A 27,415-nucleotide genomic window follows, 5' to 3' on the forward strand; every position below is an offset into this window, starting at 1 on the left:
ATCTATGAACGTGATTGGTTAAACATGAGATTTATCAATTACGATTGGTCAATTCTAACGGAATAATCGGCCAGTTAATTTAACCGTAAGTTGTGGAACCGGGCCTTACATTTGCAGTAATTTCTAGTAGTTTTTATATGGTGTCCAACTTGGACCAAGTTCTCGGATCGTGGACACAAGGCTTTTAAAATCGATTATGTGACTCTTGACATCGATAAAACAATTAATCGAAATACATAACATCGATATAACAATTAATCGAAATACATAACATCGATTAAAAAATCGATTAATTGTAAAGAAAAACGTCGATTACCGATTAATCGAAGAAACATCGCCCATCACTAGCGTAAATCAGTCAGTGTTCCAAATTATTGCTTAGACAGCAAGTGCTGTCTAAGGAGCATTGCGCTAATTGTCGAGCGGATTGCGCGAAACCTCACGCGATGCACTCGATGCTGACTGCTGCAGCTGACCGACTTACGTCATCGTGCTACTGACACCTTTTTATTGTTATGAGTGTGTCACAACAATATATATTCATATTCTATAAAGGCATATACCCCGTGGTAACGAAAAATGTAATCCCGATAGAAAGGAAAATACCTGAACGACCAATAGTCGACCGTACGGTACGAACGACCGATAGCCACCACACGGACGGCCCCTGGCATACGGGCAACCCGGCCGACAGCCAATTTGACAGGTAAAGGTTAGGGCGCCCAGGGATGAGAATCCGTGACATAATAATGTATAATAGACGCATTTCTGAGCGGATGGCTATTGAGATACCGAGTTCTGTATCGCTATATTTTCGATTAGAGTGGTTGCACGTGATATATCATGTTTTAATTACAATAACAATTTCGGAATATCCGAGCGGTATCGCAGTAGTCATCTGGGAAGTGTACGAGGCTACAGAGCATAGTGCGGAATAAATAGAGTTAATTTTGCCTAATTTCATTAAATATTTATTGTTTTCGGTCCAAGGGCTAAGCCCATTCATACGGACTCAGGTCTGATGCAAACTTATTATTGTTTCGCGTACTAGCGATAGAAAATTCGTTTTATTACAAGCTAATTGCTTGATTTTGATTTATTATTAATTGATTATCTCTGTCGGAATAATGCAGCGGGGCCCGAGTAATCTTAACGTTATTCGGGTAATATAAAACAGATCTGAGGCTTTATGCGAAAATGCGTATAACGCATAAGACGCGCAACACCATGGACGCAGAATGCGCATGCGACCCCATGGTGTGCGAGCGAGAGACGTAGAGAGTGAGTGAGACAACCTCTCGACGTTCGCCGATTGGCGGAGATACCTAACTTAGTAACAAATTTGCCAATCGGGAAACGCCGTGGAGGGGAGTGAATGAGAAGAGAACGGCTCTGCGTCCGATCGTAAAAAAGTCTGCCAGGGGCTGTAATCTCCCATGCTTTTTTCGTGAACAGAGTTTGTGGCGCCGCCGCTGCAAGCGAACCAGCCGAACCGAAATGCAATATGGCCGCTCTTTCCCTTTTCACCTCACTCCCCTTCCCTATCATTGACCCGCACATACACACATGCACACACGTACACGTCCAAATTAATATTTAATAAAATTTTTGAACTTATTTATTTCACATGTTTTATGGAACCATTACATGATTAGTACAAACAAATAAAATGTTATAATTTGCATATGCAATGACATTTGCAAATAAAAAATATTTTATATACGCTTACAGTATTATAAATATATGCATATACTTTTTTGGGAGAGTGAAAAGAGATAGTCGTTTTCTCGTGCCTACGTATCACAATCAGTTCAAGTAAGAACTTTTGGTTTAATACGTGGAAAATCCAAGTTTAATCGCTATTAATTCATCAGACGAAAGCTGGGACTAAGTAAAATATGCTACAATTTGTCACGATTAAGTAATTCAAATATCGAATGTAAGAATCTAATCTTTGACTAATACTGCATAAACATTTAACATTATTTAAAGAAGAGAAATATATTCTTGTTTCTTTCAGAAATTGTTTTTAAAAATAAATTAAATTTAGAATCTGTTAAGAAAGCTAATTATTACAATCTACACCAATCATCATTTCACAATCTCTTCACTCTTCCAATATAAACAAAGTAAATAGGTAATTGTCATGATTAATGATTCGATATAACTCTCTATCATAGAATGATACCCGAGAGCACTCAGGTGATGTTTCCAAACGCAGCCACAGCAACTTTATTTTATATGGTGTCGAAGGCTGGTGTACAGTCGAAAGCTGGAACAGCTACTGGTGTCTAAAAAAAAAAACAGTCTCTTTATACACCACAAATTAAATCACAGCGAGAAAAAAGCTGTTTCTGTAAGCGGAATTGCGATTACATACCATCAGTTTCAAATTATTCCGTTCGTAAGAAATAACCTCCTTCTTCGCTCGTAAGCTTTGCTTCACTTCACTCTGCTTGTTGAACGGAACTCATTACTACGGCCATGTTGATTTTAGACAGCCATATTGCATTTTAGTTCGGTTCGGCTGGTTCGCTTGCAGCGGCGGCGCTACAAACGCTGATCACGAAAAATACATAAGAGATTATATGCCCTGAAGTCTGCTTGTGAACTTGGTAGCGTGCGGACGTGAGATATCCAAGTTCCCGCGATATCACAAGATACGACTAAGTACGGTAGCAGCAACTGGCGCGTATTTCCAAGTGAATTCGCGATACAACCCGCGAGCTATCGTCGCAGGCATTTTTCCGCGTATATAATCGCGTGCGCGTAAAAGACTCGCGAAAATCCGTGCTCACGCTATACGAGAGGCGTGGCCGGACATAAGTGATAATATTACGCAATAATGAGCGCAGCCGAATACGAGTGTGTGCGAGCGAAAATATAACATGTGAATAAATAAAAAGCAGAGTAAAGTGCATTGTGAAAGCCTTGTAATTAATCGTGCGACCTAAACACATATCCTGGGCAAGTCCATTTTTTGGCTGGAGATTACATCATCCCATACCAGCTAGAAAGGAAGACTTTCCGAAGGATCCTGTGATACCAGAAGTTTCCGCAGAGGCTCTGGATTACTAAACGGGCGAGGGACATCCCGAATTAACAGCTGAATAAGCAGATATTTACTTCCGGCCGAACCACGTACAAGGCCGAGTCCACACCCTGGTGGTGGGGCAAATCACCGACCTGGCGACCGTACAAATAAGAAATTCTAATATATCGTTAAGTATCCTGGGATTTTCTTAATCCCCAAGCTAAGTTTGGTCACAACCTCATAATCCCCTCTTTTATCGAGGGGAATGCTGGGATTTTCTTAATCCCCAAGCTAAGTTCGGTCACAACCTCATAACCTCCTTTTTTTAACGAGGGGAATGCTTTTTACGCATTCCCCCACCCTGGGGATCGGTTGGGGGGTATGTGGGACTCCCCATCCCTTTTCGGGATGGGCCTATCCATTAAACCCCTCGATGCTTGCTTACCACTGGCGTTACGGCGGGTCCCGGGGTCGGACAGGCATGCATCGCGGCCCGTCGCGCCTATTGCCCCCCCCTCCCCCCGAGGAGGGGGCGTCCCTAAGAAGCAGCCAGACAAATCCGGCCATTTCTCTGCCCTACACTATTTGTGGCGTCGAGACGCAACCACGCCGCCGCGACGCCCCTTTTCCAAGGGGTCGGTGTGCTCACGTCTCCACGTAGGGCGGTCCAATCGCCCCTGAGGGACGGGTAAAAAAGAGACCTACGGATTTTTCACGTAAGCCCTTTTCCTCCGCCCGCTCTTTACTCGGCGGGCGAGATCGGCAGCCCTGTCAGACTCCCTCTCCCGCTTCGCTTCCTCCTTCTGCTAGATAACAACCTCGCAGAAGGCAGTATCGCAGGCCACTATCGCAACCCATGCGTCCTCGCTGCCAACCATGGCTTGAACCACGGCCGGCAGCGAGAGGTCCTGCCCTATTGTATTGCTCAGGGCACGGCGTCGTGTCGCCCACGCCGGACACACTTCCAGCGTGTGCTGCGTCGTGTCCCGAGCCACCCCGCAGTGGTGACCCAGTGACGCAGCCGCCACCCAGTTCTTGAGGACCGGGCGGATCGCCACCACGGTCCTCAGGCCAAGCGCTCGCGCCACAGGCCCAGGGACTTTTCTCTGGCCTGGAGCCCCCAAGCCACCGCCATCCGGGGTGTCGGGGTGATTCCCTCCCGTCAAAGAGCCGACTGCCAGCGGAAGCGATCGGCGAATTCCTCCGCCAGGATCTCCCAGGGCAGTTGCTCCGACACCATGCATGCCGCCTCCCACGGGGTGGTACGGTACGCCCGTGCCAACCGCAGGGCCAGCCTGCGCTTCTCTCTTCTAAGAGCGGTGGTGCAAGGCAGGCTGACCGCCAAGTCGCCGCTCCACACGGGCACATCGTAAAGCGCGACCGAGGCCACCACCCCGGCATAGAGGCGGCGCGGCCCATCCCCAGACCCCTCGAGGTTAGACATCAGCCTCCCTAAGGAGGTGGTGACCGCTCTCATCCGAGGAGCCAGTCTCTCAAAGTGGGCCCGGAAGCTCCATCTGCTGTCGAGGACGAGACTCAGGTATTTTAACCTGTTCCCCGACCTCCGGGGTTTGCCCCCCTCCCTTACGATGATGTAGGGCCGAGGAGGGCCCCGCGATCGAAGTCTGGCGAACCAGTTTGCCTCAATTTTGTGCAAGGCCACTCTCAGCTCCGCCGCGCGCCGGCTGGCCTCCCCCCAGTCATCCCCGGGAGCGAATACCAAGGTGTCATCCGCGTAGCAGATGGTCTTGGCGCCCCCGGGGAGAAGGCCGCAGTACCCAGTTGTACCCGAGATTCCACAGGATTTGCCTCAGTATCGACCTTTGTGAAACCTCGCAGCTCGTCCCCCTCATGTGGTGCCGTCGCGCCCGACCCACCCGATGGACCGGCGACAGAGGTAGTTCCCGATCACCCACTCTAGATAGGGAGGCACCTCGTGATACCAAAGCGCCTCCCCAATCCTGTCCCAGGGCAGAGTGTTGAATGCGTTGCTTATGTCCAAAGACACAGCAATTGCCATCCCGCTCCGGGACACTACCCCCTTCGCGAGGGAGGACTGCATCCGCCATGAACCGGCCCACGCGGAAGCCGAATTGGCATTCTGACAGATCGAGGCCCACCTCAGCCAGATGCCGTTGGAGACGGGCAACCAGCACTCGCTCGAAGAGCTTGCCCGTCTCGTCCAATAGGCAGATGGGGCGATACGCTGAGGGGGAGTCAGCAAGGCAGTCCTCCTTAGAGAGGAGAACCAGCCGACCCGCTTTCCACTTGCGGGGAAACCGTCCCTGACGCAGGCAGCCTGTGAAGAGTTGCCTGAACCGGTCCCCGAGGACGCGTAGGGCGAATGCCAGCACCCTGCCAGGAACGCCATCCGGTCCCGGGGTCGTGTTCTTGGCCCGGAGCCGAGTGACTGCTCTAGCAAGCTCCTCCTCCGTGACCTCCCAGTCTTCGGACCACTCGATTCCTCGGTTCGAGGGCCCCACTGGAGGCTCGGCGACCCCATCTCCCCGTTGAGGAAACAGAGTCGATATTATGTCTCCCAGCAGTTGGGGGGGGGGAGGCTCTCGGTGACCGGGAGCGACCCGGTTCTCAGCTTGTTCCTGACAAGTCTGTAGGTTCACCCCCACGGATCACGCTTGAGAGCCTCCAGGAGCTCCTCCCAAGCGCTGGCCTTCGCCCGAGCGGGGTTCTGCAGGGCCCTTTTCGCCTCGCGATAAGGCTTGTACCGACTGGCCGCTTTCTCCTCCGTGTGCCGCTTCCTGCGGCGGCACTGGAGATACCGGCGGCGCAGAGCACTGCACTTGGAGCGAAGCTCCGCAATCCTTGGCGACCATCAATATACAGCCCTCTTGGGAGGGGCGGCCCGGCTCCGGGGCATCGACGCGTCGCATATCTGCGCCATCGCGCCCCGGGACCAGGCCACCTACCCCTCTACCGTCCAAGTTTCGTGGAGCTCCGACGTCTGCCAGAACTTGGTGGCAGCGGCCGCCATCGCTGCGTTTTCACTGAGCCGCTTAAGCGCCCAACGGGGGGTGGCAGCGGCCCCGAGGCGGTGACGACCGGCGCGCTGGCAGCCCATCGCGGAGTCGAAGACCGTCATGCGGATGTAGTTGTGGTCCGATCTGATCTCCGACTCCAGGACCCTCTAGTCCTTGACCGCCCGCACGGCGGCAAGCGATCCCATCGTCACGTTGACGATGAACCCCCCCCCCGTTGACCCACGCACATTGAGAATGCGGAGATCGAGGCTAGCCGCCCACTCGCCGAAGACCTCGCCTCTCGCGTCGGTTGCGGGGGGACCCCACTCGGTAGACTTCGCGTTAAAGTCTCCCGCGACCAATACCCTCCCGGTAACTCTCGAGCGACCGCCGTCCCTATACGGGCCAGCAGATCGCCGAAGAAGATGAGGTCCTTGCTTGGCGGAACGTAGACGCTTACCACCACGATTCCCCCCAGTCCACGGCAATGATGCCCCTTCCTTTCCCCAACAGCGAAAAAGGAAGATGCCTCGAGCCGCACTTTCTACCTACGATCGCTGCCGAACCCAACTCGTTCCCCAGCCAGTCCGGTCTGGCAGGGGGGACGACGTAGGGGTCGGAGACGATTGCCAGCTCTATGGACCACTCCGCCATCGCTCGGGACAGAAGATCCTGGGCTCTGGCGGAGTGGTTCAATTCGCCTAGAAGAGTTGATGGAGTACAAACGTTACTCCGTATCCATTGCCTCCTCCAGGCGGGTCTCACTGGGGGTCAAATTTGTGGCTCCCTCGGGAGGCAGTAGAGGGAGAGCCGGACTCCCCCCCACGCCGCATCTTGGCTTTCCAACGGTCGTCTGCCCCGGCGTCGCCAACAGTCGAGACAGCGGTTGCCGCCGCGCCTTCGGTGCCCCTTCTCTTGGCCTTGGCCTTGACCTTGACGAAAGGCAGGCCCTGCCGCTGTATTGGTGATTGGAGAGCCTCCCCAAGTCCCTGCACAGCGGGCAAGGTTCCGCCATGCAATCCGCGGACTTATGGCTAGCCCCTCCGTAGCGGTAACATAGTCCGCTGCGGTCGGCCCTCGCCGTGCACCGCCTCCCCAGGGGACCGTCCCCAGGCAGAGGAAGCACTGCAACGGCTTCGGGTCTAGCACATCCGACCGGGCCCGGACCCACGCCACTCTGACTGAGTGGCACCCGTTTGTCCACGTCAATATTGGCCACGTAAATATTGACCACGTCAATATTGGCCACGTCAATATTGGCCACGCGTCATTATTGCCCACGCGTCACTATTGGCCACGCGTCATGGCCAAGAGGATATATATACAACAGTATCATCTGCTTACACATCCAGTTGTGGATTATTAGACTTAGGAATGTCATTAATATATATTAAATAGAACTAGACCTAAGATAGAGCCCTGTGGAACACCAGTAGACTGTAAGACGAAGAAGATTATCCTTTTAGATTAACCACAAAAGTTCTGTGCTGCACGTAGTTGTAAATGAGTTTGTTGTGCCCCTTATTTAAGAGACCGGTATTTGGAGATTGCTGCCGTAACTCCTCAGGTCAGGTTGTAACCGAACTCGACATATAAATGGTGATAAATCCGGAATACTTGCAGATTTCTTACTTTTATGATGATTACGGTCGCTAGGTCGATTTATTTCCCCAATCGCCAGGGATGTGGCCTCGCCTTTGCGCGTCTGTTGGCCGGAGATGATTATTTCCATATTCTGTGTAAATATCTGTTTGCCCGTTGTCCTGGCTCGCTGCTGGTGCTTCTTCAGCTTCGCTCGCCCTTGAGGAAGGCCCTCGTCGTCACTCGTGGCGGGATGATGCAATCTAGCCCGCCTTAGAATAATGGACTCGCCCGGGATGGCGTTGTTGAAATGAACACGACACAAGTGAATTTTCACAATGCTCTGCTTTATTATACGCAATCACACGTACACAGGCCTCGCACGATCGGCAGGCGCGTTTTATTCGCGTACGGCGATCGTCTATTTCCGGGTCACGCCCTTGCTGCTACGTGCCCGGGATCTCGCGATGTTTAACGCGCTCGCGAATTTCACACGCAGAAAATATCTGCATTCGAGTGACGTCGAGTGGTAATTCGCGATTCTATTAATTCTCGCGCTCGATATACGCACTCGCCTTATATTAATAGGACGATTCCACTTTTGCGCGGGACGCGGTCTCGCATCCACGTCCGCCCGCTATGGATGCCTCACGCAGACTTTTTTTGGATCTCTACGATCCGTTACGACGCCTGCATGCACCCCCATCCGACGCCCTCCGATTGGCGTTTCCGGTGTAACACGCTTCCTTTCACCAATCGGGGGACCTCGGGTGGTTCCTTCTCATTCACACTCGGTCCGTCCTCTTTGGCGTCAACGGCCCGCATGCGCATACGCAACCTTCGACCCCGAACAAGTGCATAATCTGTTCGAGCTAGTGATTCTGGTACGTTCCCTCTGTCGCCTGTCTGGCGGTAGCCAATAAAACATCAAAAGAACAAAATATAATTAATTCACGCAAATGTGCGTTCATACGCCCCTCTTGGGGTTCGATCTAATATATCGAAATAATTTTATCGGGATTAAGCCGGAATCACAGTATCGTCGCGACTTATTAGTTGCGATATATGTTTTGTTGTGAGCGAAACACTCACAACCAATAAAATCATATTATAAAATAAAGAATATAAAATATTAAAATTATCAGATAGCTCGCCGAGGAAGGCTCGCTATCACAAGGTGTCAGGTGACACATGCCTCGGCCGGTCATCGCACTGCAACGGACCAGCCACCTTAAAGAATTAGCGAAGCCAGCTTAGCAACAATCATGCCACCGCAAATGCATACCTGCATTTTGGCAATTGTTGCTAAACTCGCAAATATTTCCCGCGCGCCGGATACGCGCGGGAATGACCATATATGGTCATGCGGAGGGCCGATGCCCCCACTAATAACCAAATCCGCGACACTATATAAGCTGCTGCCGACCAGCGGCCAGCGGGATCAATGATTAGCAATCAAGCCGATACGTACAGCCCGCACGAGTGAATTACGAGTTCGGGACTTAGCCGCAAGCAAATCTCAAGCGAGACGACGCGTTAACTCCGAGTCACGCGCCGTATCTAATCAAGTGTAACACGACGCGGCACTTTCGCCGATCGCAACCAATGTACAACCACAGTGAAATAAATCTTTTATATCAAATTAACTTAGAATCAGTGAGTGAGTGATTTGAGGACCCTGCCAACAAAAGCCGCCTCTTTCCGCGAGTTCCTACTCCTTGGGCAGTAACGAATCCCGAAAGATCTTTTGTCGCACCGCAAGGTACGGCACAAATCATTTGTTGTACCGCAAGGCGCAACAGTTTAAACATAAAACAATAAATGAAATTATTCACGCGTATTTTCGCGTTGATTCACGCGCGGGTTTGTTAATCGTCGCGTCGTAGATTTTCATATAATACGATCGCGTAGCCCGGCGTATGTTCTTCAATAGTCACCGTAATTAATATATAATAATACATACTTCCCCATTGTATGCATAAGTAAAGAGTTATGCCGCTTGGCGTGCGCATGATAATGCGTTGGCTATCCCTTCGCTGGTATCGCTGTCCGCTATTCATCGCGTTTAACGACTCGCGATACTGGGGAACATAACTCCACCTGTCACTTTGACGAGGGTGAGCTCGCCGGTCAGGTAGGCGTCTCACTCGGCCGGATATCGTCGGGAGACAATTTGTCGGGTGATCCCTTGGTCTCGCACCTGCTGTCGAGTTAACGAACGGACGGGATAAGTTAGCCGGATTTTATCGGGCAAATTACAAACAAATTAATTAAATCCTTTTTTATTATAATAAATGAATCGTTTTCGCGTTTACAGACGCTAAATAACTAAATATATTCTTTCGTACAATACGATGGGTCTTACGCACTTTGACGCTGGTATAACAACATAATATTCCTTGAATATAGTTTTAATGGATTAATACGATATGTGTATATTTCTTATTCTAGGTGTAGTTTCGCGGCTTTCATACACGCATTCACACACACACCTTATTCTATATTGCTCGCGGTTTGACGCGGCTGCGGTTAATGACTAAACGAACTAAAACTTATATAAAATATAATATGCGCGGATCGCGGTCCTGCCGGTCGCGTAACATAACTCTCGCGCTTTTTATTGTCTTTATTGCACTTCCTCGAAGTGCGCGATGTTCTGAGACACCTGTAGCATCTCCTCGTTCTCTCCGTTGCTGTCGGCGATCGGCGGCGGCTCGTATACTGTGATTCGAACGGTTCCTGGGTCCGTCGGCTGCGTCGGCGTCGGAAATGGTGTCTCAGTTGGCGTTGGTGGTCGGCCGATCGGCCTCTGGACGCTCCTTGGTGTTGGCTTCGGTGGATCGATTCTGCCGGTCATCGCGCTGGCGGTCTCGGCCTCTCGCGTTGTCTGTTTGCATTCTTCCATCCTCGCGATGGAGACAGCGAGGCTGCGGATCGGCGCAGCGCCGGATACTGCTGGCGGCTGCAAGGTCCCGTCAGAGATAAGCCGATAGTGGTTTTAACACTATACAGGGTCATTCAGAATAACATTAGGTCCGTAAAATGACGTATTCCTGGCGCAATTCTAAAACAATTTTTCCTTTACCAAAATTTTATTTAAAGCGTAGTTTTTGAGTTATAAGCCAAAATAGTTAACGAATCGCGCGTCGAGTACAGAAGGCAGGCAGGGGCGGCGCGTCACGAGCGTAACGCGGGCGCGGCTGACTATCCGCGTCAACTGACGGGTGATTACCATTGCGTAAGTTGCTAACTATTTTATTTTATAACATAAAATTATGTTTTAAATAAAATTTTGGTAAAGAAAAGATTGTTTTGGAATTATGTTAGGAATACGTGTTTCTTAAAATCATTGTAATAATCCAAAGTTGTTCCGGATCGCCGGCCGTCGGACGCTGCAACCAGCTGATTGCTACACGCGATATGTGTGTATGCCGTGTTTCTATAAGAGAGAACGAGAGAGCTCTCTCTCTCTCTCTCTCTCTCTCTCTCTCTCTCTCTCTCGCTCTCTCTTACAGAAACACGGCGGACACACACATCACGTGTAGCAATCAGCTAGTTGCAGCGTCCGACGGCCGGCGATCCGGAACAACTTTGGATTATTACAATGATTTTAAGAAACACGTATTCTTAACATAATTCCAAGACAATCTTTTCTTTACCAAAATTTTATTTAAAGCATAATTTTATGTTATAAGATAATATAGTTAGCAACTTACGCAATGGTAATCACCCGTCAGCTGACGCGGATAGTCAGCCGCGCCCGCGTTACGCTCGTGACGCGCCGTCCCTGCCTGCCTTCTGTACTCGACGCGTGATTCGTTAACTATTTTGGCTTATAACTCAAAAACTACGTTTCAAATAAAATTTTGGTAAAGGAAAAATTGTTTTAGAATTGCGTCAGGAATACGTCATTTTACGGACCTAATGTTATTCTGAATGACCCTGTATATACATATATATTCTTTCAACTTATTGTTAGTTACAAGACTTGATTAGTCACTTAATAAATCCGTGACAAATATGTAATGTCGAGCGACATACGTTCGTCGCTGTACGCTATTCGATTGAGCCCGCTCATTATCTTTACATCTGTGTTTATATACACCGATTTTGGCGTATAAACGGGGAGGTTACTTCCGCAGTCACTGGCCTTCAGTTAGTGCACTTGCTTAGCCAGCAATTGCTGGCTATGCAGATTCCACCGCAAAATCAGGATATTTTGGGTGTTATTTATTAAGCAACTAGATGCATTTCCCGGTGCGACGCACGGTATGGGGAGCGTCCGAAATGGCCTCGTTCGGATTGGCCACGGGAAATATTACACGTGGTTCAATTTGCCCACGTTTGAAACGGCCACGCCTAAAATGGCAACGTTCGGAATGACCACGCGAATTATTGCACGGAGTTCAATTTGCCCACGTTCGAAACGACTACGTTCGGAATGGCCACGGGAAATATTGCACATGGTTCAATTGAGTGAGTTCCAGATGCGCACAGTAATAAACGGACACACCAGGCTGAATGAAACGGACACAGACAAATGCACACAGACCAAATGCGTACAGACCAAATGCGCACAGACCAGATGCACACGGACCAAATGCGCACAGTCGCAAACCTATGTGGTGCAGAGAATGCTTTGCACGCACACACACCCACACACACGGGGGGTGTAAGAGGGGACTTCGCCCCCCTCCCGCACCCATCCCATCGGTAGAGGTGCCCAAAAAGTCGCAACCTATGTGGTAAGTTTGTTGGTTACTGTGTCCGTTTGGTCTGTGCGCATTTGGTCCGGGAGCGTTACGTTTGCCTACGTCAATATTAGCCACGGTCCCGATTGACCACGGGTTGGATTGGCTACGTCAATATTGGCCACGCGTCAATATTGGCCACGTCAATATTGCCCACGTCAATAATGGCCACGCGTCAATATTGGCCACATCAATAATGGCCACGTCATTATTGGCCATGTCAATATTGGCCACGTCATTATTGGTCACGCGTCAATATTGACCACGTCAATATTGACCACGTCAATATTGGCCACGTCAATATTGGCCACGCGTGATATTGCTTACGTCAATATTGGCCACGCGTCAATATTGACCACGTTATTATTGCCCACGCGTCAATATTGACCACGTTATTATTGCCCACGCGTCAATATTGGCTACGCGTCAATATTGACCACGTCAATAATGGCCACGTCAATATTGGCCACAAGTGGGAGTATCCCGTTTGGACACGTAACGATTGGACACCGCTTGATTGGACACGCACGATTGGACACGCACGATTGGACACCACACGATTGGACACCGCACGATTGGACACCGCATTATTGGACACCGCACGATTGGACACCGCATTATTGGACACTGCACGATTGGACACCGCACGATTAGACACCGCATTATTGGACACCGCATTATTGGACACCGCACGATTGGACACTGCATTATTGGACACCGCATTATTGGACAGCGCATTATTGGACACCGTACAATTGGACACACACACATTTACGTGTGTGTATGCAGATTTCTAATACAGTTTGCATGGGTTAGCGACTTGAACGGGGTGGGTGCGGGAGGGGGGGCCGAAGGCCCCCCTTGCACTCCCCCGTGTGTGTGTGTGTGTGTGTGTGTGTGTGCATGCGAGCATTTTCTGCACCACATAGGTTTGAAACTTTCCACGCAAAACGAGATGCTCCTAAAAATACGTATATAGATATTTAAAATTCAATTTTTTTTCTGGCAAATCGAAGCTTTTTTCTGCCAAATATTTCTAAGGTTAGATAATCTGTCATATGATATATAAATGTTATTCACTAGAAGACTGCGGTGTCCAATAATGCGGTGTCCAATCGTGCGGTGTCCAATCGTGCGGTGTCCAATAATGCGGTGTCCAATCGTGCGGTGTCCAATAATGCGGTGTCCAATCGTGCGGTGTCCAATCGTGCGGTGTCCAATCGTGTGGTGTCCAATCGTGCGGTGTCCAATCGAGCCGTGTCCAATCGTGCGTGTCCAATCGAGCGGTGTCCAATCGTTACGTGTCCAAAAGGAGGTCACCCGCCACACGTCAATATTGACCACGTCATTATTGCCCACGCGTCAAATTGCTTACGCGTCATTATTGTCCACGCGTCATTATTGGCCACACGTCATTATTGCCCACGCGTCACTATTAGCCACGTCATTGCTGTATATGGGTTTGCGACTTTGACGGGGTGGGTGCGGGAGGGAGGCCCGCTAAACAAAAAAAATTTGATTAATAATGACGTGGGCAATAATGACGCGTGGGCAATAATGATGCGTGGGCAATAATGACGCATGGGCAATAATGACGCGTGGCCATTATTGACGTAGGCAATATTGACGTGGCCAATTGGGACCGTGGCCAATATTGACGTGGCCAAACGGGTGCCACTCTGAGCATCTGGTCCGTGCGCATTTGGTTTGTGCGAATTTGGTTTTTATCCGTTTCACTCAGCATGCTGTGTCCGTTTATTACTGTGTGCATCTGGGACGCTTCCGTTCAATTTACCCACGTTCAAAACGGCCACGTCCAAAATGGCCATGTTCGGAATGGCTACGTTTGGAATGGCTATGAAAAATATTGCAAGGAGTTTAATTTACTCACGTTTGGGACGACCACGTTTGGAACGACCACGTTCGAAACGGCCACGTTCGAAATGGCCACATATGTTTTACATAATTTCCAGTACAATGTACATGGGTTAGCGACTTAGACGGCGTGGGTGCAAAAGGGAGGCCGAAGGCCTCTCTTGCACTCCCCCCCCCGTGTGTGTGTGTGTGTGTGCGGGTGCGTGTATGCGCGCGCGTGCGCACGCAAAGCATTTTCTGCACGACATGGGTTTGCATCTTCCCACGCAAAACAAGAAAAAGAAATTCTAAACATGGCCGGTTCGAACGTGGCCATTACGAACGTGATAATTTTAAACGTGGCCATTCCGAACGTGGCTGTTCCGAACGTGGCCATTTCGGACGTGGCCGTTTCAAACGTGGCCATTTCGAACGTGGTCAAATTTACGCGTGGCCATTTTATATCTACTCGCTGAGAGAGTACTACTCACTAAAATCCCAGCAAGTGCTCGACCTTGTCCAAATTTAGAGAGGGTCCCGATAGGCCGGTGGTCATTTCATCAGTAACCCTTTCCCGGCTGGCCTTGAAGGGGCCGCGTCTCTGTTCAAGCATCCTGTAAGGATGGCCATCAAAATGTATGTAGGAGGGAATAACCGCATTACTTATTCCCTTCATTTCATCTCGGAGGGACTTTAAGGGTAGCTGAGAGCCCCCGCTCAGCCACCAAACCCCAGCCTGATGATTGGCTCATACGTACACGCGCGCGCACACCCATACATGCAAACTCACAGGCACACACAAACGACCAATCATCCCTCTACTGTATAATAATGATAAATGAGAAAAGAGAGGACCTGGGCTGGTTTATGGGTCTAACTCTATGACTGCATCTTTAGGTATGCTCGCCTCCAAATTAGTTGATGGCGTCATAACCTTGCCACTTTCCTCTTCTTGCAGAGGGGGAGGTATGACCCTGCTCATGTTTTATGTCTATAGACTTGTCCCTTTTGCCAGTCTGTGAGGGACTAAGACTTTTTGAGGCTTCTTTTTTCTTCTCTGCCCCCCCCCCTCCCGCTAAAGGCTCTGGACCAGCTGAGTCAGTCCTTTTTAGAGGGAGGCAGGGAAATTATCTCGCGGTAATTATAACCTTGGTTTTAGGCACTTGTCACTTGGTGAAGATGGTTTATCTCCTTTGCTCTTGAGGGCGGTTATCGTAACCGTCTCCGTCAATGTTCTCTCTTTTCCTATCACAGGAGAGTGAGACCTTGGTTGTTTCTGTCTTATTTCTTCGATCGCTAGTTCCTTGCGGTTTCTTGCGGTTAACTGCGCCTTACTTTCCGCGAAGGCTCTTCTCATCGCCTCCACTCTTTGAAGCCTTGAAGGAGTCTCATCTACTCCGGTTTCTTATCCACTTTCCTTTGGATTCTTTGCTCCTTTGGCAGACATTGCAGGGGAGTTTCTTCTTTATTCTTCGAAGTGTCCTTTATCGTCTCCTCATTGTTGTTCACTGTTTTCTCCTCCAATCCTTTCTACAGTGATCCCACTAACATGCGAGAAGTGGAGCGGGAGACGACAGGAGACTTAGTGCTTCCTCGTTCTTCAACTGGTTCTCCAGCACTCAAAATAGAGCTTGTCTGGAAAACCTCATGGTGGTCCAAGTCCATGTTGGTCTCGTCCTCAATTGGGATGGGTCTCCTCTGATCCAAACGCCTACTAATACCCATTAGGGCCTTACACACTTGACCGCCAACCCTATGGTTAGCTAGTCTACCAGCACATGCCCGACAGTGTGCCGCCTCGCGGCAATGCTTGGAAATGTGTCCCGGTCTTCTACACTTGTAGCACAAATCCTGCCTAAATTTGCCGTCGCAATAAACCGTTGCGTGTCCAGGTTCGAAACATCTGAAACACGTCCTTCTTCTTTCTGACAGGAGTTCGACTTTAGTTGAGAACCAACCTATCCTCAGCTTGCCCTCTTCTGCTATTTTATTCGCCGCCTCCAACGAGTATCTGGTCCAACACGACCACATGCCATTATGAGCCGGACGAATCGGACATTGTGACATCTTGAAGTTTGCAACCGCCTTTATCTACGATGGCTGAGGTAATCTCCTTCTTATTGGTACCTTCCATCGGGTCGCATATTCTAATATCCTTTTGATTGTTTTTCGCAGGTTGCCACAGTCGCCAGCCTCTTTCTACCCTCCAAGAGACAAGGGATCGCTTTCCAGGATTGTCGCTCTACTCAGGAACGCTGGAACGTTCGTCGAGTTTGCATCCGTCGGAAGGACCGCTACTACAATTCGGATCGTCTCCACTCGGATTCGCACAACACTCAACGGTTCTACTTAAATTAATTGCTAATCGTATGTTTCGTTTTGTTTCAGGTGCCGCCGTCGTCTCAGGATCGTCTCCAGGTTCTTCGTCGTCGTCTCACGGGAACTTCGCCAGGTAAGTATGTTTTTAATAGATGTGTATGCCCGCAGTCTCGTGTTTTGATAGGACTCTTTCTTTTCAGGTCACCCGGATTCCATCGAACTCAAGAACAGTCACCCAGGATACTGTTAAGGTAAGTGAGAAACATAACACTTTAGTTTCGGTTCAACAAATAACAAACAGGTAGGTTTATTCATCAACCTTTTACAAACAGCTCACATAATCCCGTCCGCGACGCTTCTTCACACTCGCGTAAACGTGGTTTGTTATTCGCTTTGCATTTAAACAGGCCTACTCGCGTTCGGCCAGTGCGCTTTAATTTATAACTCGGAAGATGATTATCGTCGCGTATCCGCGGAACTTTCGCTAGATCGCTCGCGCCTACTAGCATTCGGCGGGAATTATACAGTATCGACTGTCCGGGGTGTTCCCCTTGTGAAATCTTACGCGCAAAAGCTCTCGGGCGCTTGTAACGCGACTTTATATAGTCGCTCGCACGGGCTTCCCTTTCTCTTGCGTCTCCGCCAATCGCGGTGTTGACCAGTGGTGCAAGTTTTTGGGCCGCGAGCACCTCGGGTGCTCCGCCGAGCACTCAAGTCGGTCGCGTTTGTACTTCGAGTCTCGGGCCGGCTCGGTCGCTCTCGCTGCGCCTACCTTTACTCGGTTATTAAACAGAGAGAGACGTCCGTCTCTCTTCCTCCAAGGCTGCCACGAAAGCGTGCGTTCAGCGGCCAACGATTGACGCTTGACGAAAGGCACCTATGCTCCCCCCGTCCCCTCGCATGACTCCCGCTCATCTCAGCATCGCGATCGTCGAGCAAATCAATTGATATTAATCATTGATAGCATTGATAATATTATTTATAATTTTTATTAAATTTTTTACCATTAATTAATGTAATTTATTGTCCTATTAAAATTATAATAAATTAATTATAATAAAATAAATTATAATAAAAATGTACATTAAATAATAATAAACATTTTTAATAAATTATTAATTATACAACTAAAAATAGAAAGAGCTGATGAGTTAGCAGCAAAAGATCTTTCTATCCAAATTCTTTATTCTGTAATAGTTAATAGACATTTCGTTATTCGATCATTTTTAATATATAGTTTCCCCAAATGTACCATAAGTATCAAATAAATACGCCAACATGTCAAATAAAAAATAAATTAAAATCTTATTGGTGGTAACGATAACATTAATTATTAAATTTTAATTACATTGCAACTTTTTTAAATATTAATACTCAATAATTATAAATACATACATAAATTCGTGAAATATGTAAAATGAATGTAACGTGATCGTGTCATTCTTAAAATTAATTACAAAGTAAATTAAATAAAGAAATATGATAGTAGTCTGCAATTTAACAAAATAAGAAAATAATAAAAATACATATATAATAACAAGACCCGTGACAAACTCATCTTCGACAAAGTAATTAGTCACTGTTAAAACTCAACTAAGTCATATCCAATCGACATTTCAGGAATAAATGAGAGACAGAAAACTCTTGAATTTATCACGTATTCTATGATTATGTATGTAAACAAAAATAAATTAAAATCTTATCGGTGGTAACGATAGCATTAATTATTAAATAATCTTGATTACATTGCTACTTTTTTAAATATTAATACTCAGTAATTATAAATACATACATAAATTCATGAAATATGTAAAATTAATGTAACGTGATAGAATACGTGATAAATTGTCTCACATTTATTCCTGAAATGTCGATTGGATATGACTTAGTTGAGTTTTAACAGTGACTAATTACTTTGTCGGAGATGAGCTTGTCACGAGTCTTGTTATTATATATGTATTTTTATTATTTTCTTATTTTGTTAAATTGCAGACTACTATCATATTTCTTTATTTAATTTACTTTGTAATTAATTTTAAGAATGACACGATCACGTTACATTCATTTTACATATTTCACGAATTTATGTATGTATTTATAATTATTGAGTATTAATATTTAAAAAAGTTGCAATGTAATTAACATTTAATAATTAATGTTATTGTTACCACCAATAAGATTTTAATTTATTTTTTATTTGGCATGTTGGCGTATTTATTTGATATTTATGGTACATTTGGGGAAACTATATATTAAAAATGATCGAATAACGAAATGTCTATTAACTATTATAGAATAAAGAATTTGGATAGAAAGATCTTTTGCTGCTAACTCATCAGCTCTTTCTATTTTTAGTTGTATAATTAATAATTTATTAAAAATGTTTATTATTATTTAATGTACACTTTTATTATAATTAATTTTATTATAATTAATTTATTATAATTTTAATAAGACAATAAATTAAATCGGAGATGACGCGCTGGGGGCACCCATGGCGGTAGACAATCCTTCGGGTGACCTCGCGAGTCACGGCGGTCGCTGTGGCTTGGCGGAGGGGCACCAGCTCGATCCATTTGCTGAATCGGTCCTGAGCCGTCAGAAGCCAGGTGTGGCCGCGCCCGGACCGGGGCAGCGGACCCACTAGGTCTATTGACACCTGCTGCCACGGTGCGTTTACTGGGGTGGCGTGCAGATGGCCGGCCGGTTTCTGTTGGCGGACTTTGTGTGCCTGGCAGGTGGAGCACTGCCGAACGTAGCGGGCGATGTCGCGGAACATCCCGGGCCAATAATATAGCCGAGCCACCCGGGCGATGGTTTTTGCCACTCCCAAGTGTCCCGCGGTGGGCTCGTCGTGGAGTCGCCTTAATACCTCCTGTCGCCTTTCTCGCGGCAGGCACTCTTTCCACTAGTCTTCGGCCGGTGTTTCGGAGAAGTTTAGGTCGTGCAACAGGTGGCGGTACAGGCGGTCATCGCGGAGCGCGTAGTCGGGAAATTCCTCGGGGTGGTCGGTGACCCGGCGTTTCATCCGCGCGTACCACGGGCAGCCCGGCCGGTGGATGGCCCCCACTTGTGGCGTCCGGGAGAGAGCATCGGCCACGTGATTCTGGCTTCCCCGCCGATATCGGATTTCGAAGTCGTGCTGTTGTAACTCGAAGAGCCATCGCCCCAGTCGGCCGGTGGGAGCTTAAATCTGCTGCAGCCATTTTAGTGCTTGATGGTCGGTAAGCACCGTAAATCGATACCCTTCGAGGTAGTCGCGCATCCGGCGGATCCCCCAGACCACCGCCAGGCATTCCAGCTCCGTAGCGCTGTAATTCGCCTCCGCTTTATTTAGGGTCCGGCTGGCGTAGGCAATAACCCTTTCCCCCTGGCCGTGGTCCTGTGTTAACACGGCGCCCAGCCCGTGGGTGCTGGCGTCGGTCTGCAGGAGGAAAGACCTGGCGAAATCCGGACAGGCCAATACTGGGGCCGACGTGAGAGCGGCCTTCAGGCGCCTAAACGCATCCTCCTCGGCGTCTCCCCAGGACCATCGGGCGTGTTTCCTGGTAAGGGCGGTCAGCGGTGCCGCCCGGGTGGCGAAGTCGGGTATAAACCGCCGATACCAGGACGCCATGCCCAAGAACTGGCGCACCTTCCGGAGGGTGGTGGGTGCGGGCCACTTGGTGATGGCGCTGACCTTTTCCGGGTCGGTGTGAACGCCCTGCCGGTCTACGACGTGCCCCAGGTAGCGTAGGCTGTTGCGGCAGATATGGCACTTGTCCGGGTTCAGTCGGAGTCGAGCCGCTCGAAGGCGTCGGAAGACTTCCGCCAGGTGTCGGAGGTGATCCTCGAAGGTGTTGCTTGCCACTATAATGTCGTCGAGGTAAACTAGCACATGGGGCTCGAGGTCCGGCCCCAGGACAGAGTCGAGCAGTCTCTGAAACGTGGCCGGGGCGGAGTGGAGTCCGAACGGCATAACGGTGAACTGGTAGAGTCCTCGTCCAGGTACCGTAAATGCCGTAGCCGGGCGGCTGACTCGCGCCAACGGGACCTACCAGTACCCGCTCTTCAGGTCCAGCGTAGAGAGATAGGTCGCCCCCCGGAGCTTGTCTAGTGTGGCGGTGATGTGCGGGAGGGGGTATGCGTCCTTCTCCGAGACTTCGTTCAGGCGGCGGAAATCAATGCAGAACCGGTGTGCCCCGTCCTTCTTCTTGACCAGGACCACGGGTGAGCTCCACGGACTGCGCGAGGGTTCGATTACTCCCTCGGCCAGCCTTTTGTCGACCTCTCGGTCGATGACGGCCTGCATAGCCGGATTTCGTGGCCGGTATCGCTGTTTGATGGGCGGTCCGGGCTTGAGGCGGATGCGGTGTTCCGCGTGAGACGTGGTTCCCCGGATCCGCTCGAACTTGGGAAGTTCCGCCGCGAGGAACGCCTGGAGCTGGGCTGCCTCTCGTGGAGTTTGCCGGCTGAGTGCCCCAATAGTTGTGCGCTTGCTGCCGGGACCGAGCGGAGGGGGTCGGAGGGTTAAGCGTAGCTTTCGCCATAGGTCCACCCCGATTAAAACTTGGCTGCCTAGCCGTGGTAGAATGGCAAACCGGTGCCGGTACGTGCGTCCCTGCAGGCGTAGCGACAGGTGGAGTATCCCCAAGATGGCTACTTGGGTTCCATCGGCGAGGTGTGCGTACCCTTCCGTTGGCCCCGTGGCGACACGTTGACGGGGGAACAGCCTGGCCGTCTCGTCGCTGACATAAGACAGCTCGGATCCCGAGTCCACGAGCGCCAACAGAGAGTGGCCGCCAATACGGACAGGTAGGTGTGGCCGCGGATTATAAGTTATTCGGTCGCGGGCTCGGTGACGACCGCCACGTCGCCGGCCCGCTGGGCGTTTTCCGGCGGGTGGCAGTCGCGAGTTAGGACTCCATCCTTCCCGCAGCGAGAACAGAACTTCTTCGGTGGCCGTTTACAATCCTGTCGGGTATGTCCACGCTGTTTGCAGCGCCAGCAGCAGTCCTCTCGACTATAGGTCGTAACGGCGGCAGTGGTCTTTGAGACGGGCCTAGCTTTGGGCGAGCGGGTCTTCCGGCGTTGCTCGATCTCTTCATATCGAGCGGCCTGAGAGCTTAACTCGAACAGGGTGGTCTGTCCGGTTAAAGGGACGAACAGCTGGTAGTCGGGATCCATGTTTTCATAAATCTGCTCGACCCGGTCCCGCTCGGAGTACCCCCCGGCTCGGCGCATCATGGTGGTCAGTGCTGTGGCATAGGCCTGGAACGTCTCACCCCTGCGTTGGTGGCGACCTTGGATCTCTAGCTTCATTCGGCGTTGATAACCTGGAGGCAGGAATGCTTGTCGCACGCTCTCGGAGAACTCCTCCCAGGTGTTCCACTGGCCGGCGTTGTTTCGGTGCCAGAGGAGCGCGTCGCCTCTTAACAATTCCGGTAGTCCGAGGAGGAGGTGTTCTCCCTCCAGGCCGTAGCTCACTCTTAATTCCTCGGTTCGCTCAAGGAAGAAGAGTGGATCTTTCCCGTCGAAGTGATGCCCCCACTTCCGGATCTGATTGATTAGTTTGATTCTTTCCACCGGTCCGGGTGTCGTCCGTCGAGGCTCCTGGAGGGCGTCCCTCTCTGGCTCCATTGTATGGCTCCCTGGTATTGGTTCTGGCTGGTGGGGCATGTTGTCGTCGGCTGGCTCGATGAAAATTGCTGGTATGTCCGGAATCTGGAGAACGCCGGGATATGCGGTGTGAAACTGGCGGAGCCGTCTTCGAAGAGCGTCCAATGGAGCGGCGGCGTCAATTCCGTGCTGCTGGGCAAGCTGTAATGCCTGCTCTTTGGAAAGGGTATTGATCCAAGAACTCATTCGGTTTTTACGCAAGCTGGATTCCCACTAGTCGAGTCCCTGTTCGGGCGCCATGTAACGGTTCACCTTTCCCGATCGCCTCGGACAGGCTCGCCGGATTCCAGGATTCGGGAGAAGGGGGGAAACCAACTTGCGTAGACCGATATCAGATTAACAGTCCTTTATTACAATGCTTATCCTATCTTACATAGTCCTTAGGCTACCTTATGTGCTACTTATTCTATGCGTGTATATACAGTAATGTACAGCTTAACCTAATGTCGTCGGCTCGGACGGGAGCGCGCTAGTGCGCAGCACCTTGAACGCGGTCGCGAACCGTGTTCGCCGGCAAGAACCGGGCGGGCAGGGCGGCCAAGTAACCGGCCCCGTGGAGGATGCTAGGGATGGCCGAATGCCGGCAAGAACCGGGCAGCAGAACGGCCAGGTGGCCTGCTCCGTCGGCGGATACAAGGAGAGCCGAATGCCGGCAAGAACCGGGCGGCAGAACGGCCAGGTGGCCTGCTCCGTCGGCGGATACAAGGATGGCCAAATGCCGGCAAGAACCAGGCGGCAGAACGGCCAGGTGGCCTGTTCTGTTGGCACAACGAGGATAGCCGAATGCCGGCAAGAACCGGGCGGCAGAACGGCCAAGTGGCCTGCTCCGTCGGGGGACACAAGGATAGTCGAATGCCGGCGAGAACCGGGCGTCAGAGTGGTCCGGAGACCTACTCAGTCGACAGGACGGGACTGGTGCTCGATCCCGATCGAGCTCGGCTTTTATACCCGTCGGGGCGATCCCCACTCGCTCCCAGCAGCGTGGTGGGATCGGTTCCCGACGGGGGATACTAGACTTTCGGGAGGGGCGTCCGTAGACGCCGAGTCCCGTGGTGGGGCGGATGGTCGGCCCGGGACTTAGTGACGAATTGTCACAATAGTAAATAATAAAATGATAAAAGAAAACATGTTATACATAAAGTGAACTTAATAAAATTTGACCAAGTCATTGTAGGTGTGAAAAACTTGGGCTAATTACACTCTTGCTCGCGCGCTAACTTTATTTCTTTACTTATGCCGACTTGCGACTTACGCACATTGTGAATGGAGCTTTAAACTAAAATTAAAGATTTAATAAAGAATAAACTCAGATAGTTGCTTATTTAAATGAAATTGCGCGCGCTATTATTCCGCCCGCTGTTAGACAAATTAAAAGTTTTTTTAAATAACCGCGTGGGACTAGGTAATCTTACGTTTTTCGTGCGCTACGTGGGTCGGGTCTCCTCTTGGCCCCGAGCCTCCGTGTCCGGCTGTTCTTGTGCACGCTGCAAGATCACGCTTACCACGCTCTTGCCCCCTCGATTGTCTTTCTCTCGGTTTTTTCGGCTATAAAAATCTTGGTTACGCTCGGTACTTGCCCCTCCGTAGACGTTGTCGCCGTCGTTAGCCTAGGCTGCTGGGCGCTTCAGTAGCATCCGAAACCATGGAGTTCAAATTTTTTTGTCGATCCTCCATTTGTCTTGAATTCGGTTTTTTATCGGAGTTTTCTTTCTCCTATCCCAGTGGGGATAAAACCTGGGGGTCTTTCGGGTCTGGGCAACCAAGACGGGATGAGCTTAGGCGAGGCGGCCCATATTCGCCTCGTTGTGGAAGTCCGTCCTTAGAGAGGCATTTTATAGATCGTCCCCCTACCAACAGGGGACGTTTACCAATCCTCGAGATCCTCTATTTCTTATACATCTTAAGCCAAGATTAAAGCTAATAGCAAGGTTAATAGTTCGATTTGTCTTAAGACGTATTACATGTTCTTGGTCGCCCCATCAGCGATAATCATAAAGATATCGACGATACGACTTAAGCGCAACGCCCATTGCCACTCCGCCCCGCTCCACCGTCTCTCCCGCGAGGGCACGGACGCGCAGAATCGCGTCTATCGTCGATCTGCTTTCGCGAAGGCCAAACTGCTCCCGGTGGAGCTGCGGACCATCCCCGTTGAGATGCTGGTTGACGCGGCCGACAACCACGCACTCAAACAATTTGCCGGCCTCGTCCAGCAGGCATATTGGCCTATACGCGGAGGGCGTCCCGTCTCCTTGCCCTCTTTGGGAAGGAGCACTAGCTTGGCCTCCTTCCAGACTGAGGGGAAACGGCCGACCCGCAGACACGCGGTGTACAGCCGCGCCACCCGACGGCCCCACCCGGACCAAATGGCCAAGGCCAGGGGACCCCGTCCGGGCCAGGCGTCTTACGATCATTTTTCTCACTGCTCGGAAGAGCTCCCCGGCGTCGACGTCTCCAACCTCCCCGCCGTCGTCCTCGGCATCGCTCTCGCGGTCATCGGGGCGCAGCGGAGGGGAGCCGGTCGAGGGGGGCATCCCTTCCCCATCCGGGAAGAGGGAGCCCACTACCCAGTTGACAAATCCCGGCTCCAGGGTCTCCGTCAACGGGGGGGCCCGCGGCCTGAGCTTTCTCATGGCCGCTCTGTATGGGCGCCTCCACGAATCCGCCTCGAGGGAGGCTATCAGCTTCTCCCAGGCCCTGGCTTTCGCCGTCCAAATGGCCACCCCAAGGGCGGCGCGGGCGCGGCGGTATTCCATCTGCGCGGCGGCCTCTCCCAGTATTGCATCGGGTCCGCGACGGCGGCGGACCTGTTGCAACGCGCGGCGACCGCGGCCGGCACCACCAATAGGCCGCTCGGCGGCACCCGCGGCCAGCAGGAGGCTCCAGCGCGCGGAGCATCGCACAGTCGCAAACCCGCTGGAGATCCTCCCGCAGGGATCGCGCCTCCTCATCTACCCATTCGGTCGTATTCCCCGTCCTCGTCCCCGTTGGTCCACTCGGAGGTGATGATCGCGGCCGCTAGGACGTCCGCGTTGAGCCGTGAGAACGCCCACCCCGGAAAGCCCCGGTCTTTCACCGGAGCGGAGGGGGGGCGCAGGGCTGCGTCGCTGTGTGCCGGCAGGGAGATTAAAATCTAATCTAACCTTGAGACCGTCCACAAGGAGCTCCCATTATCCTGAGGCGTCCACACCAGCGGAGAGATCCAGGGAAGTCCCGAGGAAGATCTTCACGTCCACTGAAACAGAAAGAAAGAAAATTAATGGTAAGACCGTTCTTAGCGTCACACTAAAAAGAGCGCAAGTATCATCTGACGCGGAATCTACACCTAAAACGGCATAGAGATAACCAAGTATCGCAGCAATGCGATACAGCACACTGCCAAGCATGTAAATCATCAAAATTTATTTGTTTCGTTTAAACTTTAAAAGTAAACTTTTATTTCTTTATTTATTTTGACGTACATTTGCGTTACATCACCTTTAAAATATTGACTATTATAGACTTTACTTCAAATAATGTTTTCTGTCTGTTTTAGGATTATTAAATTCACTTAGTCATTAATCTTATATATAGTACAAATATTGTATTATCTTTTATAAAATTTACTCGTTTATTAATTATAAGTTTAATCAAGTTAAAACTATGCGAGATTTGGAGCAAAAGCTCGTAGATCATTTCTTTCTTTTAGTTTGTATCATTATTTTACGTTTATTGATTTCTTTTACAGTATCATACGCGTATGTATGTAAGTTATCTAGTTTAAAATGTGCAAAAAGTAAATATAAGTAAGTTTAGAGATTTCGTAAGCCTATTGCACTTTGGGTGTAATGCCATTGCACTTTGAGTGCAAACGCGAAAACCTGTGATATACGACATAAGCATCGAAATTCCAACTCAGTGCACTCTGAACGACCGTACATTACACTCGATTCCGATTGGCCGAGACGACCGTAGAAGGGGAAAAGCAGCTCCCGCACGTAAAGAGACGCGCAATGGCGCGCATTGGCCGACGAGCATGGAGTGGGGGAAGCGCGGCTGCCCGAGGAGCGTCCAACCAATGCCGGACGCGGATTGGCGGAGGAACCGAGAGAGGGGAGACAGGACGGCGTCCCCGTATATAATCAGAGGGAAAGAGCTCTCGCGAGCTTTCCCGCTCGAGTCTTTACGACGCAAACACCGCGATCGATCAAAATACGTTTTTGCGCGTAAAATCTTTGTCACCAAATACGAGTAGGTGTCAGCGAGCGGAAGTTCCGCGATTCGAATGACATTATCATTTCGCGTAAAATTATATTAACAAGGAAACCTTGCGAACTCGAAAATTCAGATTTTAATGAAACTTGGCATAAATGTAGAGGGGGTGAATACATGAATTTAGAAATTTTTAATTGGTGCCCAAAAACGGTTTGAAGGGGTAAAACCACCTTTGAAAGTTGAGACGATTTTTGCGGTTTTTTGATATATCTCGTAAATTAAACAAAATATAAAAAAATGTTTTTTACGAAAGTTTTACAGTATAAATACCTTTATTTAACTATGCTATTTATTTAAAAAAAATGACTAGCGTAGTTAAATGGAGGTATTTATGCTGTAAAACTTTTGCATGAAACATTTTTTAATATTTTGTTAAGTTTACGAGATATATCAAAAAACCGCAAAAATGTCTCAACTTTGAAAAGTGGTTTTACCCCTTCAAACTGTTTTTGGGCACCAACTGAAAATTTCTAAATTCATGTATTCACCCCCTCTACATTTATGCCAAGTTTCATTAAAATCAGAATTTACGAGTTCGCGAGGTTCTCTTGTAAGTTACCTGAATGCGAGTAAGTGTAACAAATTTGTTAATCACACAAAAGGACATAACCGTTCACTCGTTTGTGATAAAGCGTCGCGTACGGGACTCTGTACATTCCGAACACCTGAATACATATCACGTTTACTCGTATGTGAATAAAGCGACGTACGGGAAGTGTCTGTGATAAAAGGAAACGCATCAATATTTTAATAAATTTAATTTTTTTTTTAACAAAAGAAAAGTGAACTGATTACTCACCTTATGTTGTGCGACGATCCAAATCCTGGGCAACGATCCCTGATTAACCTGAAAAAAAAAACTTTTTGAATTAGAGAACGCGGGTAGACATTTATTGTTAGATACTTACCTGAGGCAGTTCCTGGAGACAGCGTTGATCCTGGTCCGTCCTGGGGTGAAGCAGCAGCACCCTGAAAATAAAAAGGAA

The 27,415-nt window shown here is 49.6% G+C and overlaps 1 protein-coding gene and 1 long non-coding RNA gene across 3 annotated transcripts in view; one reads left to right on the forward strand and one right to left on the reverse strand.

Moving 5' to 3' along the window:
- Nucleotides 1-475: 475 nt before the first annotated feature.
- Nucleotides 476-27,411, forward strand: LOC118647656. 2 transcript variants are annotated; one of them, XM_036292943.1, is made up of 4 exons: nt 476-706; nt 16,587-16,650; nt 16,718-16,768; nt 27,208-27,411. In XM_036292943.1, the coding sequence occupies exons 1-4, from the start codon at nt 516-518 to the stop codon at nt 27,295-27,297; spliced, it is 396 nt and encodes a 131-aa protein (XP_036148836.1). In that variant the 5' UTR covers nt 476-515; the 3' UTR covers nt 27,298-27,411. The 2 variants fall into 2 exon arrangements, 1 of the variants encoding a protein (XP_036148836.1); XR_004964824.1 differs by lacking the exon at nt 27,208-27,411 and having other exon boundaries at nt 620-706; nt 16,131-17,803.
- The window catches only part of LOC105831077, a 50,376-nt gene continuing 24,566 nt past the window's right edge, over nt 1,606-27,415 (reverse strand). The window contains exons 6-9 of the long non-coding RNA XR_004964823.1: nt 27,338-27,398; nt 27,229-27,276; nt 25,319-25,410; nt 1,606-10,555 (exon numbers count right to left, since the gene is read on the reverse strand). This is a non-coding gene — a long non-coding RNA (uncharacterized LOC105831077). The remainder of the gene's footprint in view (nt 10,556-25,318; nt 25,411-27,228; nt 27,277-27,337; nt 27,399-27,415) is intronic.

Source organism: Monomorium pharaonis, chromosome 10, assembly GCF_013373865.1.
Source record: "Monomorium pharaonis isolate MP-MQ-018 chromosome 10, ASM1337386v2, whole genome shotgun sequence".
NCBI classification, from domain to species: Eukaryota; Metazoa; Arthropoda; class Insecta; order Hymenoptera; family Formicidae; genus Monomorium; species Monomorium pharaonis.